General features: G+C 47.6%; 1 protein-coding gene across 2 annotated transcripts in view; it reads left to right on the plus strand.

Annotated features, from left to right (window-relative positions):
* Nucleotides 1–10,624, plus strand: part of Fam234b (family with sequence similarity 234 member B) — a 40,668-nt gene extending 30,044 nt beyond the window's left edge. For both annotated transcript variants that reach the window (XM_034511998.2, XM_034511999.2), the window contains exons 7-13: nt 141–282; nt 1,335–1,478; nt 1,573–1,654; nt 2,867–3,022; nt 5,987–6,104; nt 7,671–7,891; nt 8,378–10,624. In XM_034511998.2, the coding sequence (XP_034367889.1) occupies nt 141–282; nt 1,335–1,478; nt 1,573–1,654; nt 2,867–3,022; nt 5,987–6,104; nt 7,671–7,891; nt 8,378–8,383 (869 nt within the window). In that variant the 3' untranslated portion in view covers nt 8,384–10,624. The remainder of the gene's footprint in view (nt 1–140; nt 283–1,334; nt 1,479–1,572; nt 1,655–2,866; nt 3,023–5,986; nt 6,105–7,670; nt 7,892–8,377) is intronic.
* The last annotated feature ends 1,046 nt before the right edge of the window (nt 10,625–11,670 follow it).

Raw genomic sequence — 11,670 nt, forward strand, 5'->3', positions numbered from 1 at the left:
CAAGTGGGACCAGCTGGAGTGGGCTCTGCTGGACCCACGGGATCCACTCTGTGTCTCCTGCCCAGAACCCCACCCTGGTATAGCCTGGGGGAGTTCTTTTAAACCCAGCTTCTCAGTGTTGACTCTTCCTGTGGCACTAGGAAATATACAAGCTGTCGCCCTGCGGGACATTTTTGTTCAGGCCCAAAATCGAGACAGCTCACCACCCTCTCTGCAGATAGAAGAGCCGGAATGGGAGAAGCACAGATCTGTCAACCTTTCTGAGCTCATTGACGTTTACAGGTATGGCTTATCTCTGGCCATAGAGAGGTCTTCTGGAGACTCATATACCATGAGGGTCTCTGAGTTTGGGTTGACTAGTGCGTAAGGATTGATATTAACTTATGGTCCGAATTAGAACAACTAAAGGATATATTTACAAAATGGCTGGAAAGCTACAGGAAAGCTTCAACTTCTCTTCCCTATATTGTGACAGAGCAGGAATAGAATACATGAAATCTTATTTTAATTTTTATTTACCTCTCAACTTGTATTGTCATATGTCATATGTCATATGTATATCTATACAACTCTTGGCTTGGGTACTAATTGTTTTATTCCTTTCTGTCAGAAATTTCAAGTCATTTCTAGCATTTTCCCCTCTGGTATTATCAGGTTATTTTAGTGAATTTGATGGAATGGTAGCAGTAGTGTAGAAAAAGAAATAATTTTATGAAGTAAGTGCCAAGAGTTGCTGCCCAAGCTTAAGGACAATTTCGGGCCACCTGTTCCCATCTCTGTCTGTACTCTGTGCCGTTATCCTTGGCTCTGATACTGTCCCCAGAGGGCCCAGGTAGAGAGGATTCCCAACCAGGAAGAGTTGGTAGTCCCTACCATGGGCTGGGGATTCACTCCTCTGCAAATTGAAAATATTTGGAAAAAAATTGTGCATACACCCAACATATACAGACTGTTTTTTCTTGCCATTATTTCCTAAAGGGTGTAGATTGCAACTATTTATACATTGTACTGAGAGTTATAACTCTAGATTTCTAGATTATTACATAATCTAGAAATGGTTCACATTACATAGGAGGACATGGGTTGTATGGAGACAATGTATTGTTCAGTGTGAGGAGGTTCACATTACTCAGGAGGATATGGGTTGTATGGAGACAATGTATCATTCAGTGTGAGGATGATGAGCGGGTGAACTTGGTATCTGCAGCAGGTCCTGGGACCAGCTCCACACAGACACTAAGAGAAAACTGAATATACAAACAAACATCAAAATAAGCAGATATGGGCATCTCATCCACACCAGAGACTAACTGTTGGGTTTTTGTTCAATGTAGTGATGGAGTTGAGCTTCTCCAGTTGGTGAAGGCACCAGATTCCAACAGCAGCAGCCTCCTGATTACAACCAGACAAGGCCTGGTCCTGCTTAGGGGACAAGATCTTACGCTTCACTGGAAACTGAACCTTCCAGGCCTGCGCAGGTTTGTAGAGCACCCTTCGTGGCTGCTGTTCTGAGCAATTTTCCTGTCTTAAAATTATCTAAAACAAGTTCATTACTTCCTTGTCTGTCTGCAGCCAGCCCACTCCTGGGTATTTCACCGATGACCAGACATTGGACTTCTTTCTGCAGACACAGGATGGAGTTGGGATGAAAAAGGTAAAAAACAGGCCTCAAATCAATCAGGACTTTTGGAAAGAATGGGCTCTGTGTCCAGCCCTGGGTGGGACACTGTGAAGAATAAGAACCGGAAGCATGGTCTCTGCCTTCAGAGAATTCCAGTCTAGCAGATGGATAAATTGGAAACTCACAGATCACTGCTAAAATCTGCAACAGCAACTTTTCCAGACTAATCTCATGTTCTTTCCGGAGCCTGTACTTCCAGTTAGGTGGGCAGAATCATTGCACAAATCTGGGTAGGGAAAGGTAGGTATACATGGATGTCATATTTCCGTACAGGCATAATCAGGTTTCAGAGAAGTCAGGACTCAGTGACTGGGCATATGGAGGGGCTTTTGCTAAAGGAAGGCAATATAGGTAGGGCCTTTAAGGTTGGATTTATGCTGTAGTCAGCAAGGAGTACCAGGCTAGGAACACTAAGACCAGAGTTCAGAGATAGAGATGCTGCAGCAGGTTGAGGGATGCTGAACCATGGGCTGGCTCTGCACCTGGCCTTTTCTGTAGGGTTGTGTGGAAGGAGGATGTGATGCCCTGGGAGTCATTTTTCATTCAGTTAATGTCAGAGGCAGAATTAGAGAGTTTTTGTGTTCGTTCGTTTTGGTTTTTTTGAGATAGGGTTTCTCCGTGTAGTCTTGGCTGTCCTGGAACTCTCTCTGTAGACCAGGCTGACCTTGAACTCACAGAGATCCTCTTGCTTCTACTTCCCCAAGTGCTGGGATTAAAGGTGTGCACCACTACTGCCCGACTCAGAATTTTAGTTTTTAAAAAAAACAATCGGCCTAGATTTTATGTTGACAATCAAAGCTAACCAATTATGGGCTGAAAATGGCCACAAACCTGTTTATACTGAACCCTTGCAGACTTTCTTCTTACAGTTTCTTAAATAGTACAGCAACAACTATTGATTCGACATTCATTACATCTCAGTAGGTCTTGCAGGTGATGTAGAAAACGGGCTAAGTGCACATGAGGACATGTATAACTACGTGCAAATGCTTGCCCTGTACAAAAGGACTTGGCATCTGGTGGTTTGCTGTGTCACCTCAGGTCTTGGAGCCTCACGCCTCACAAATGTGGAGGAGGATGAACACCCGCTCTTGGGATGTCTGCCTTACTGTTTGCTTTTGTATGTCTTCTTGTCCTCCGCTCTCCTACGGACTGGCTATATCCTCGCTGTCTTCTCATCTGCAGATGACGGTGGTAGACGGCAGCTCTGGCTCCATCGTCTGGAGTTACAGTATTCCATGTCACATGAAGGAAACACCAATCACTTCTGCAATTACTTCAGACCAGAAGTCTGTCTTCCTCTTCTGGGCAGAAGCGCTGACTGCTGCATCTCTCAGTTCTGTGAGTGAGGGGGTATGGAGGGGTAGGTGGTGGGAATGGGGGGAGGGTGGGGTAGTTCCCTTCTCTCTTACACAGCCGTAGCTGCTGCTCCACAGGGCTGATGTGGGTCTCAGAATGTTTTCTCATCAGTCAATTCTAAGGGCTTGAGTGGAAACAGATTTGTGTTCCCCAGCTGGTCTTCCCCTTTGCCTTTCCATGAAGGATGTGAACATTGGCTACTACCCTTAACTGCAGACTAACTACAGACAGTGTTGGTGGATGTGGGGGTGGGGTGGGGAGGGGAGGTAGGAGACAAGGAAAGCACTCTGAGATACCATGTTCAGAGCCACAGGCCAATACGCTGCTGTGGAAGAGGAGAGATGGTTACGATTGGTCTGGTTGGGCAGAAGCTGGCTCTAAAGCCAGTACACTTAGACAGCAGAGAGTGTGAGAAGGGAGAGAGAACTCTGGGAGCGGGAAGCTCGGGGAGCGAGCGTGGTGCAGAGGAGGACTAAGCTGAGGGGTCGGTGGGCATCATGGGTAAGAAAGAAGCCCTGACACCTAGAAGGCAGATGTCTGTTTTTGTCTCATTCTGCAGTATCTGAGTGGAGTGTGGGGGCCGGGGGTGGCTCAGGCGGGGCTGCTCCCCAGAATGTGTTGGAATTTAGCTGTAAGCCCAGCTGACTTAGTCCAGGGGAACACGCTCTGCCTCATTTGCTATGTGTCAGATGCTGGAACTCTCTGTGGGGAACTGATCCTAACAGGATGCAGCTCTGGAGCAGGCAGGTGGCCTAGGGACAGGGCGCACGGTAGACACACAGTTCTGAATTTGTCAGCCACGACCTCCCGACACTTTTCTGAGCCTTCTGTTCTTTTTTTTCCCCTCCTGTTCTTTGCTCACAGAGACGCTAACCTATCCCCTCACTCTGATGATCAGATTTATCTGAAGTCTAGGGTGTGATGATCAGACTTACCTGAAGTCTAGGGTGTGGTTCTGGCTCTGTTGTGCTCTCAGTCCTGGTTTCCTCACATACTAATGAGGGGATTGGACCAGATGTTCTTCAAAACGAGCTTCTGTATGTCTCTCCAAGGGTGTCTTAAGAACATGGAGGTCCAGATAAGAGCTGTGGGTGGGGCTGGCAAGATAAGATGTCCTTGTGAGTAAATTGCCTGCTTCCAAGGTTGACAGCCTGAGTTTGACTCCTGGGAACCCCTCCCTCCCAACGAGGAGTCTTCAGACCTCTACATGTACACTGTGGCACATGGGCCCATACACATATACACATACACACAGCATCCATAGGTGTGTGAACAAAAAAAAGGGACATTGATCTTAGTCAAGGGTCATTAGGGAGTGTTTCACGGAAGAGGTTGATTACAAGTTAGGGCTGAGGATGAGAAGCTGTTTGTCTAGGAGGGCTGTGTGGTGGGGAGGGTGCTTAGTTAGACAGGAGGAGACAGCGTGAGTGATTGGCGCTGGCTTTTTGAGGGACCAAAAGGAAGTCTGTGTGTGGATTGAGAATATCCTCAGAGGTTTCTTAAAGCTTGGGGTTGGCAGCACACAGGTGCTCATTCATGGAGTTTAGAGTTAAGTGGCACGAGAAACTTTAGTATTTTGTTTGGGTTTTCTTTTGTTTTGCTTTTGAGATGGCATCTTTCTACAGAGCCCTGGCTGTCCTGGAACTCACTATGTAGACCATGCTGACCTTGAACTCACCCAAGACCCTATGCCTTTGCCTCTCAAGTGCTGGGGTTAAAGGCACGCATCATGACACCCAGACTGAAATGCTTTAACTTTTCTGCTGAGAGCTTTGGGCTGCATTCTGCAGGCGTGAGGGAAGTGTTCAGTTATTTTCATGTCATGGTAGCTGAGCCTAACATACATGGGCACATGGAAATGGCTTCCTCTGTTTTAAGGCCTCATGGGTGAGGATGCAAGATTGTATTCCTGTCCCCTTCCCCCATCAAGTAGTGTGCTTCTCATACAGAGTTCATGGAGGCGGGGACCAACCATCTCTATACTTTAACAAGTGTGTGGCTGTCCACACATGGGCCTCCACAGTCCCTCACTCAGAAGGCATGATGATAAAGTGCCTTTGTGGGTGTTTTTCCTGCTGCTGGAATTCAGAAAGTCAGTACTCAGACCTTAGCACTTTTTATTTGTAACTGGTGGTTTTCTTCAGCTTAGTCTCTAAGGAACTGTTAGGTGTTTCTGGTATTTACCCTGATGCTTGCTGTTGCCATCAAACCCAGGTCTTTATACATGCTAGGCAAGACTGCCCTGGAGTTATATCCCAGCCCCATGCATTGGTTTTAGCATCCCATGAAAGGAAATGTATTTGGCTACTTACTATTCAGAAATAGCTTTTCTCTCTACAGAGCCTTACCTGCTGTAAGGATGAATGAGAATTCCAGCTCTGCCATAGGTTGAAGATAGGAGTCTCCACCGACTTCCTCTGCACTCTCTCTCTCTGCTTTCTATTCCCTGCCTCCCTCCTTTCTGCTTACATTTGCAAGTATTCTCTTCCTTCCTCCTCTTCTCCTCCTCTCCTTCCTCCCCTTTTCCTTCCCCTTCTCCCCTCCTTCCTTCCTCTTCCTTTCCCTTCTCCTCTCTTCTCTCCTTCCTTTCTCCTTTCCCTCCTCTTCTTCCCCTCTTCTTCCCTCCTCTCCCCTCCTCCCCTCCTCCTCTCTTTCCCTCCTCCTTTCCCTCCTCTTCTGCCTCTTCTTTCCTCTTCCTTCTCCTTTCTCCCCCCTCTCCTTCATTTTTTCCTCTCTTTCTCCCTTATATATGGCTGACTGTGGATAATGGTTTAGAGTCAGGAGTAAACCTGTGCTTTGGCTTCTGTAAAATCACACCGTCCTGGTCCCTGTAGTTGGGATCAAGAGAAGGTGTGGCTGGAACCTTCTGCTCCACTCCTTCCCCTGATGGTGTCCTGTGTGGGAAATGTAGTCACCAGTGCTCTCCTTTTCTGTGACTGTTGCCAGGATGACAGCTCAGGAGCCGAGCCGCCCGGCCTCTACCACCTTTACCTCCTGCACCCAGCCTTCCCCACTATCCTCCTGGACCTGAGCAACACCACTGGCATAGTGACAGCTTCGGAGGGTGAGTCCCTATGACACAAGTGTGTCCTGGCTGAGTGATGATAACCTTTGCTCACCAAGGGAAGGATAAGGGCGTTTCAAGAGGCAGTAGTATCATTTCCCTTGGTGTTCCTGGAACCAGGGCATTGATGGGCAGCTTCCTCAGAGTTCTAGGGTGAGAATACATATTCTCTGGATGTGCTGACAGCTGAGGGGAAGTGTAACCTCATTCCAGGAGGACTCAGGGGTGATGGTGGAGCCTCCGCTGTGTGCCAGGTGCCTGTAGGGTTTAAGATTGGCAGTTAACTGTGTGGGGAATAATGGAAGGAGAGGTGTTACTTCAAGGTCATTGATTTAGATGTTACTTCTGTGAATATTAAACACACTGTGTCAAAATTGGAGTCAACAGAAGAATCAAGCAGAGGAGAATTATTACCCATAACCTGACCACTCTGAATGTTTGGGAGTATTCTTCTTTGTTGTTCATTTACCTAAGTAAACTATAAAGCAGACCTGAGAGCATATCCTAGAAATATTCCATTCAGGAACCCACAGCCCCGGAAACTGAACCACTACTGTCTGCCAGTCTCAGCTGGGCTCCTATTGGTGGGTGGGCAAGGAGGGACACCAGTCTAGCCACAGCTCCTTGCTGTCTTTCTCTTGCAGCTGGGGAGGGGACAGTTAGACAGGTCTTATATAGACCAGGCTGACCTGAAACTGGCTCTGTAGCTGAGGATGGCCTTGAACCCTCGACCCTCCAGCCTTTACCTCCCAAGTGCTTGATTGCAGGTGTGTACCCTTACACCAAACTCCTTCATGCCTTTTCATACTCTATTGCCTCTCGTCTTTGCTCCTTACAGTTCTTTGCCTTGAGCTGAAGCAGTACCATCTGTCCTCTATGCCCTGAGCTTCATGGGACAGAAAAGCTGATCTGGAATGTTCAGGCTGTCAACCGGTTGGGGAGTGGGCGGGCGTCAGCTTGCAAAACCATGTAAAAGATATAAATAAGCCAGCTTGCAACATCTGCATGAGACATGGTAAATAAGAATCTCATGGGCTGGGGATGTAGCCCACTTGGTGCAGTGCTTGCCTGGCATGCAAGAGGCCCGGGGTTTGATCCCAACACTGAGGAGGTAGAGGCAAGAGAGTCAAAGGCCAGTTCAAGGCTCCTTACCAAGCTAGGCCAATACTCTGTCCTGGTCATCTACGTGTCCGTCCTCCAGAGTAAAGCACCACAGTTACCTCAAACCCTGGGCAGAGCAGGAGAGAAGGGTGTCAACAGAAGAAGAGGCAGGGTGAGCCCAAGCAGCGGATTAGAGGAACACTGGCTGAGTTTGAAGCTCACAGTGACAGCGGAGTAAGGGGAGGTGCCAGTGAGCCTGCCGGTAATGAAGCTCTGCAGTTATATGGAACAAAGAAGAGCCTCACACGTCCCTTTCAGACAAGCCCTGCTAATTCCTATTAAAGACAAGGCAGGGAGTCGAGCGTAGGACCTTGTGCCTGTCATATAAATCCACGTGATGACCTGCGGTGCTGGACAGAGTCACTCCTCTCTTGCTAACCATTTCCTGTCATTGTCCTTCCTCAGTTGGAATCAACGACATCTGGAAAGATGCCTTTTATGTCACCAGGACAACAGGGATGAGCCCGGAAGGACACCCTACCTCTCTGGTGGTCAGCAAACTTAGCCTGCGCTGGGCACTCATGGAAGGCCAGATGATCCAGGTGAAAGAGACCACCCCTAAAATTGGCCGTGGGGAACTGCGAAGATTCCTGTCTAGGATAAAGTTTGTTGATTCCCCCTATCAGGTAACTAGCTCATTAATTACATTTTAACTAAAAAAAAAAAATAAATTTATCACATATATGTGTGAGGCTCACACATGCCCTGACACATGTTTAGAGATCAGTGGACAGTTATAGAAATTAGTGTTGTTCCGTGTGGGTTGTCAGGCATCTAGAAATGTGGCATTGGGGGTGATTTTTAGCCATCCCGATGACTGGAGGGGGTAGATCTTTCTGGCATTTACTGTGTAGGGAATAATGGTGGTCACATCATGCAGCTTCGGTTTACAGAACCTATGTACCATGCAGTTAGTTACCTTGCTGGAAACACCAGCCCTTTCCCTTAAAAAAATATCTGGGCCTTATCACCAAGAAGGTCCAAGTCCCCAGGGCTCACAAACTGTTGGAGCTAAACAGGACTGGGAAATGAAGAAACATCCCACTGTCTAGATTTCCCATTGCTTTGGAAATCCCATTCAAGGAAGGTGATAACGGTCATTTCCCCCACAGATCTAGTGCAACGGAATCCTTCAGAGTCAGAAGAACTCTACGGACTGGCTCCTGTTTCTCCTCAGTTCTCTGGAGAGAGGATGACTTTGGGGCCATGCAGCACTTGGGATCACAGTACTTTGGCAGCCTGTTGGAGCTGAGAGATGTAGCATGGTCCGCTTAGCTGGGGAATCTCATGACGTTCCCGTCCCTGCACTAACCCCTTCTCCTGTGAACTCTGTGTGGATACTTTGGAAATGTGAAACTTACAGCTGTTTTATTTTTAATTCTTTTTTGTACCTTTAATTTATAAACCCTTGAGGGGTAATCCAGTGGCCCACAAGCAGGATATATGTTGTTTTGCATTAGGCCCTGTGTATGTGTGTGTGTCTCTGTGTGTGTCTATGTGTCCAATGTTGTAACAGTTATTTTTGAGATATGCCCCAAGCTTCAGGGATTCCATTTCTTGTCCTTGTGAAGGTCATCTGATCCTGAGGGTCACACACCATCGTTTTCCCTCCACCTGTACTATGGTTCCTTTTCAACTCTAGACAGCAGTGAGAAACACTGGACATTGTGATGAGGCTAGTTATCCAGTATGTTCGTCCTTCTGTCTCCTAGGCCCTCCACCTGTTGAGTGGTCATGAGAACAGACATGCTTCTAACACAGAGGAAGCAAGGAAAAGACTTTCTAAGACTCCTGGTCCTTGTGTCAAGCTGTTCAAGCTTTGATGGCTCTGCAGCTATGATCTTTGATTCTGAAGTAATGACAGAGGGCCTGCATGCACTGTCCTCAGCTTAAAGGTTGGAAGTCCCATGGCCTTGTCCTGCCGCACCTCTGCCCTCTTGCTCTGAGTCTTCTCTGGGACATCTCCATCTCCTCCTGCTTCCTCTTTTATTCAGGGATCTGTTTCTGGACTTTTGCTTCTTGGGTCCGGTATGCAACGGACCCATGTTCTTCTCTCCTTGTAGAGCTTTGAAGCTTATATTCTGAGAACGTTCTCATGTAAATACTGTAACTTTTTATAATGATCAAGGTCTTTAGAATTATCGCCCTCCTTTTCTGTCCCTTTCTATGTAAATGTGTGACCTCTTTTAACTCTTTCAAATGTCTGTGTCGTTATATGATATGCTGTCTGTTCTCATGGTGGCCAATGAAAACGAACTTCTCTTGAGGGAAAACCAGATTCTCTCCTCACTTGGCCGTGTCTTTTTAGCTCGTGTTAATGACATGCCAGGAAACTAGATTCTAGGTTTAAGAGGCTATCTATGAATTGTCCACAGTAGATGTTATGGGTAACAGAGGTTGGTACTCGGTCCATCCTGCAGATTGGCCTCACCAGACTTGTTGATACCTCTGCCATAAAGACCAGAAAAGCATATTTGGAAATCATATGAGACCAGGCTGACTTTGGGTAGGGGGAACAATGAATGGGATCCTTTAGAGTTCTGGAGATGATTCTAAGTTCATTTCTAGTAAGTTGAATTTCTGCCAGTAAAAGGGTTTAGAAGTTTGGATAGTTTGGATTATGGACTAGTTTACAATGGACTAACATGTCAAATGGGTAGTGGTCTTAAGGTCTGACTGAGCTCCTGTAGGCACAGTGTTTTCTCTGCAGTGTTGATGTTCTCGGAGAAGCCAGCTAGTACAGGAAGGGGTAAGATACAAAGATGACCAATGGAGACACGTTTGGGTGGTATTGCTTAGTCTGGAGGCTGTTTTTGCTGGTTGAGTCTTAGATGAGAGGAAGCTACACAGACAGTATCACTGGATTCTCAGTGTTTTGGTAAATAACATCCCACTAGAAGCGTGAATCGCTTCCTTGCCAAATGTAATGGAAACTCTAGGCTTACTTCCTGTTGCAGCTGGTACAGAAAGGTAGCTGAGGGTCGGGACGGCTTCATCTGGCCTCCTGTCAAACGCCTCCCTGATGGCAACAGCTCACCCAGATATCCAGGATAGGAAGTGTTCAATGTGGGCGGCCCACAGAACCAACCTGAGCACTCCTCAGAAGTAGTGCTGTCTGCAGGGCAAGGCTCTTCCCTCCTCTCAGCCTCTCCTTCTCCTCCCTGTGTAAGCCTTCCCCCCTCTGCCCTGCACAACATCCTCACCAGCCCTAGACATGTGGTGTGGTGATACCAGCTAGCCCCAGGAATGTGAATCACTGTCCATGTTACCTGCGTTGAGAAGCAGACAGGGGTTTATTGCCAGAAAGCACCGTTTAAAATGTGAACTGCTGCAGAACAAATAAATGGTGTGTACAGGAATATACACGTGTGGCTTTCTCACTCTTCCTGCTAACCAGGATGGCTCACTTCCCTTGTGGAATAAAGGTGAGGAGGCGGCTGGCATCCTTTGTGGGGGAAACAGTGGGACCAGTTTCTGAGATGAGTGAGCGGGGCGGGGGGGGGGGGGGGGGAGGGGGGGGGAGGGGGAACGTCTGCCCCAGCCTCAATCGTAGAACGAGACTGTGTGGGTCTCGAAGGGAGCCTGATGCCATAGACTATAAGGACCTCCATGTGACATACTACCTTCCTAATGGCGTCTAGGGCCATATTTAACAATGTTTTTATTTTTAAAATTTTATCGTTGTGTGCGCCATGGCACGTGTGCAGATGTTAGAAGACAACTTTTAGAGTCCGACTCCTTCCACCGAAGGATCCAGGGATCAACTTCAGGTTGTCGGGCGAGTGCAGCAGGCAGTTAACCACTGAGCCATTTAACCAGCCTATTTTTTTTTTTTTCTAAAGTTGTTTGGAGATTTATTCTGTGTGTGTCGGGTGGTTTGCCTGCCTGTATGTCTGGCATGTGCCTGTGGAGGCCAGGAGAGGATGTTTAGGTCCTCTGGAGCTGGAGTTACTGATAGTGGTTAGCCACCACAAGTGGGATGCACATCCTCTGGAAGAGGAGCCAGTGCTCGGAACCACTGAGCCCTCTTTCCAACTCTGTAAGCAGCCCATTTAGTCATACTTTACAAGCTACTGTGAGGATGGGAGACACTTGGAATGCAAGTGCGCAGGACGCCCTCAATAGTGTCTCCATCTTCCTGTGCGTGACTTCCAAAAGAATCCTAGTACATCGCAGGTAAGCCACCATCAGATTGCTTAGCTGCGTTTCCTCAACTTCCATACAGCTGACCCAGCTTTACCAGACCCTTAAAGGTAGGAGTTGTTTGACACTTGCCCTTTTTATCCACAGCGTGTAGTCTAGAACCTGCCTTAAGCAATTAGTGAAGAGAAGGTGGTTCTGGAGACGCAAGATGGGAGGGGGATAGAAGGGGAAGGAGGCAGAGCAATGCCTTCTGGGTAGTTGT

The sequence above is a fragment of the Arvicanthis niloticus genome, chromosome 9 (genome assembly GCF_011762505.2).
Source record: "Arvicanthis niloticus isolate mArvNil1 chromosome 9, mArvNil1.pat.X, whole genome shotgun sequence".
NCBI lineage: Eukaryota > Metazoa > Chordata > Mammalia > Rodentia > Muridae > Arvicanthis > Arvicanthis niloticus.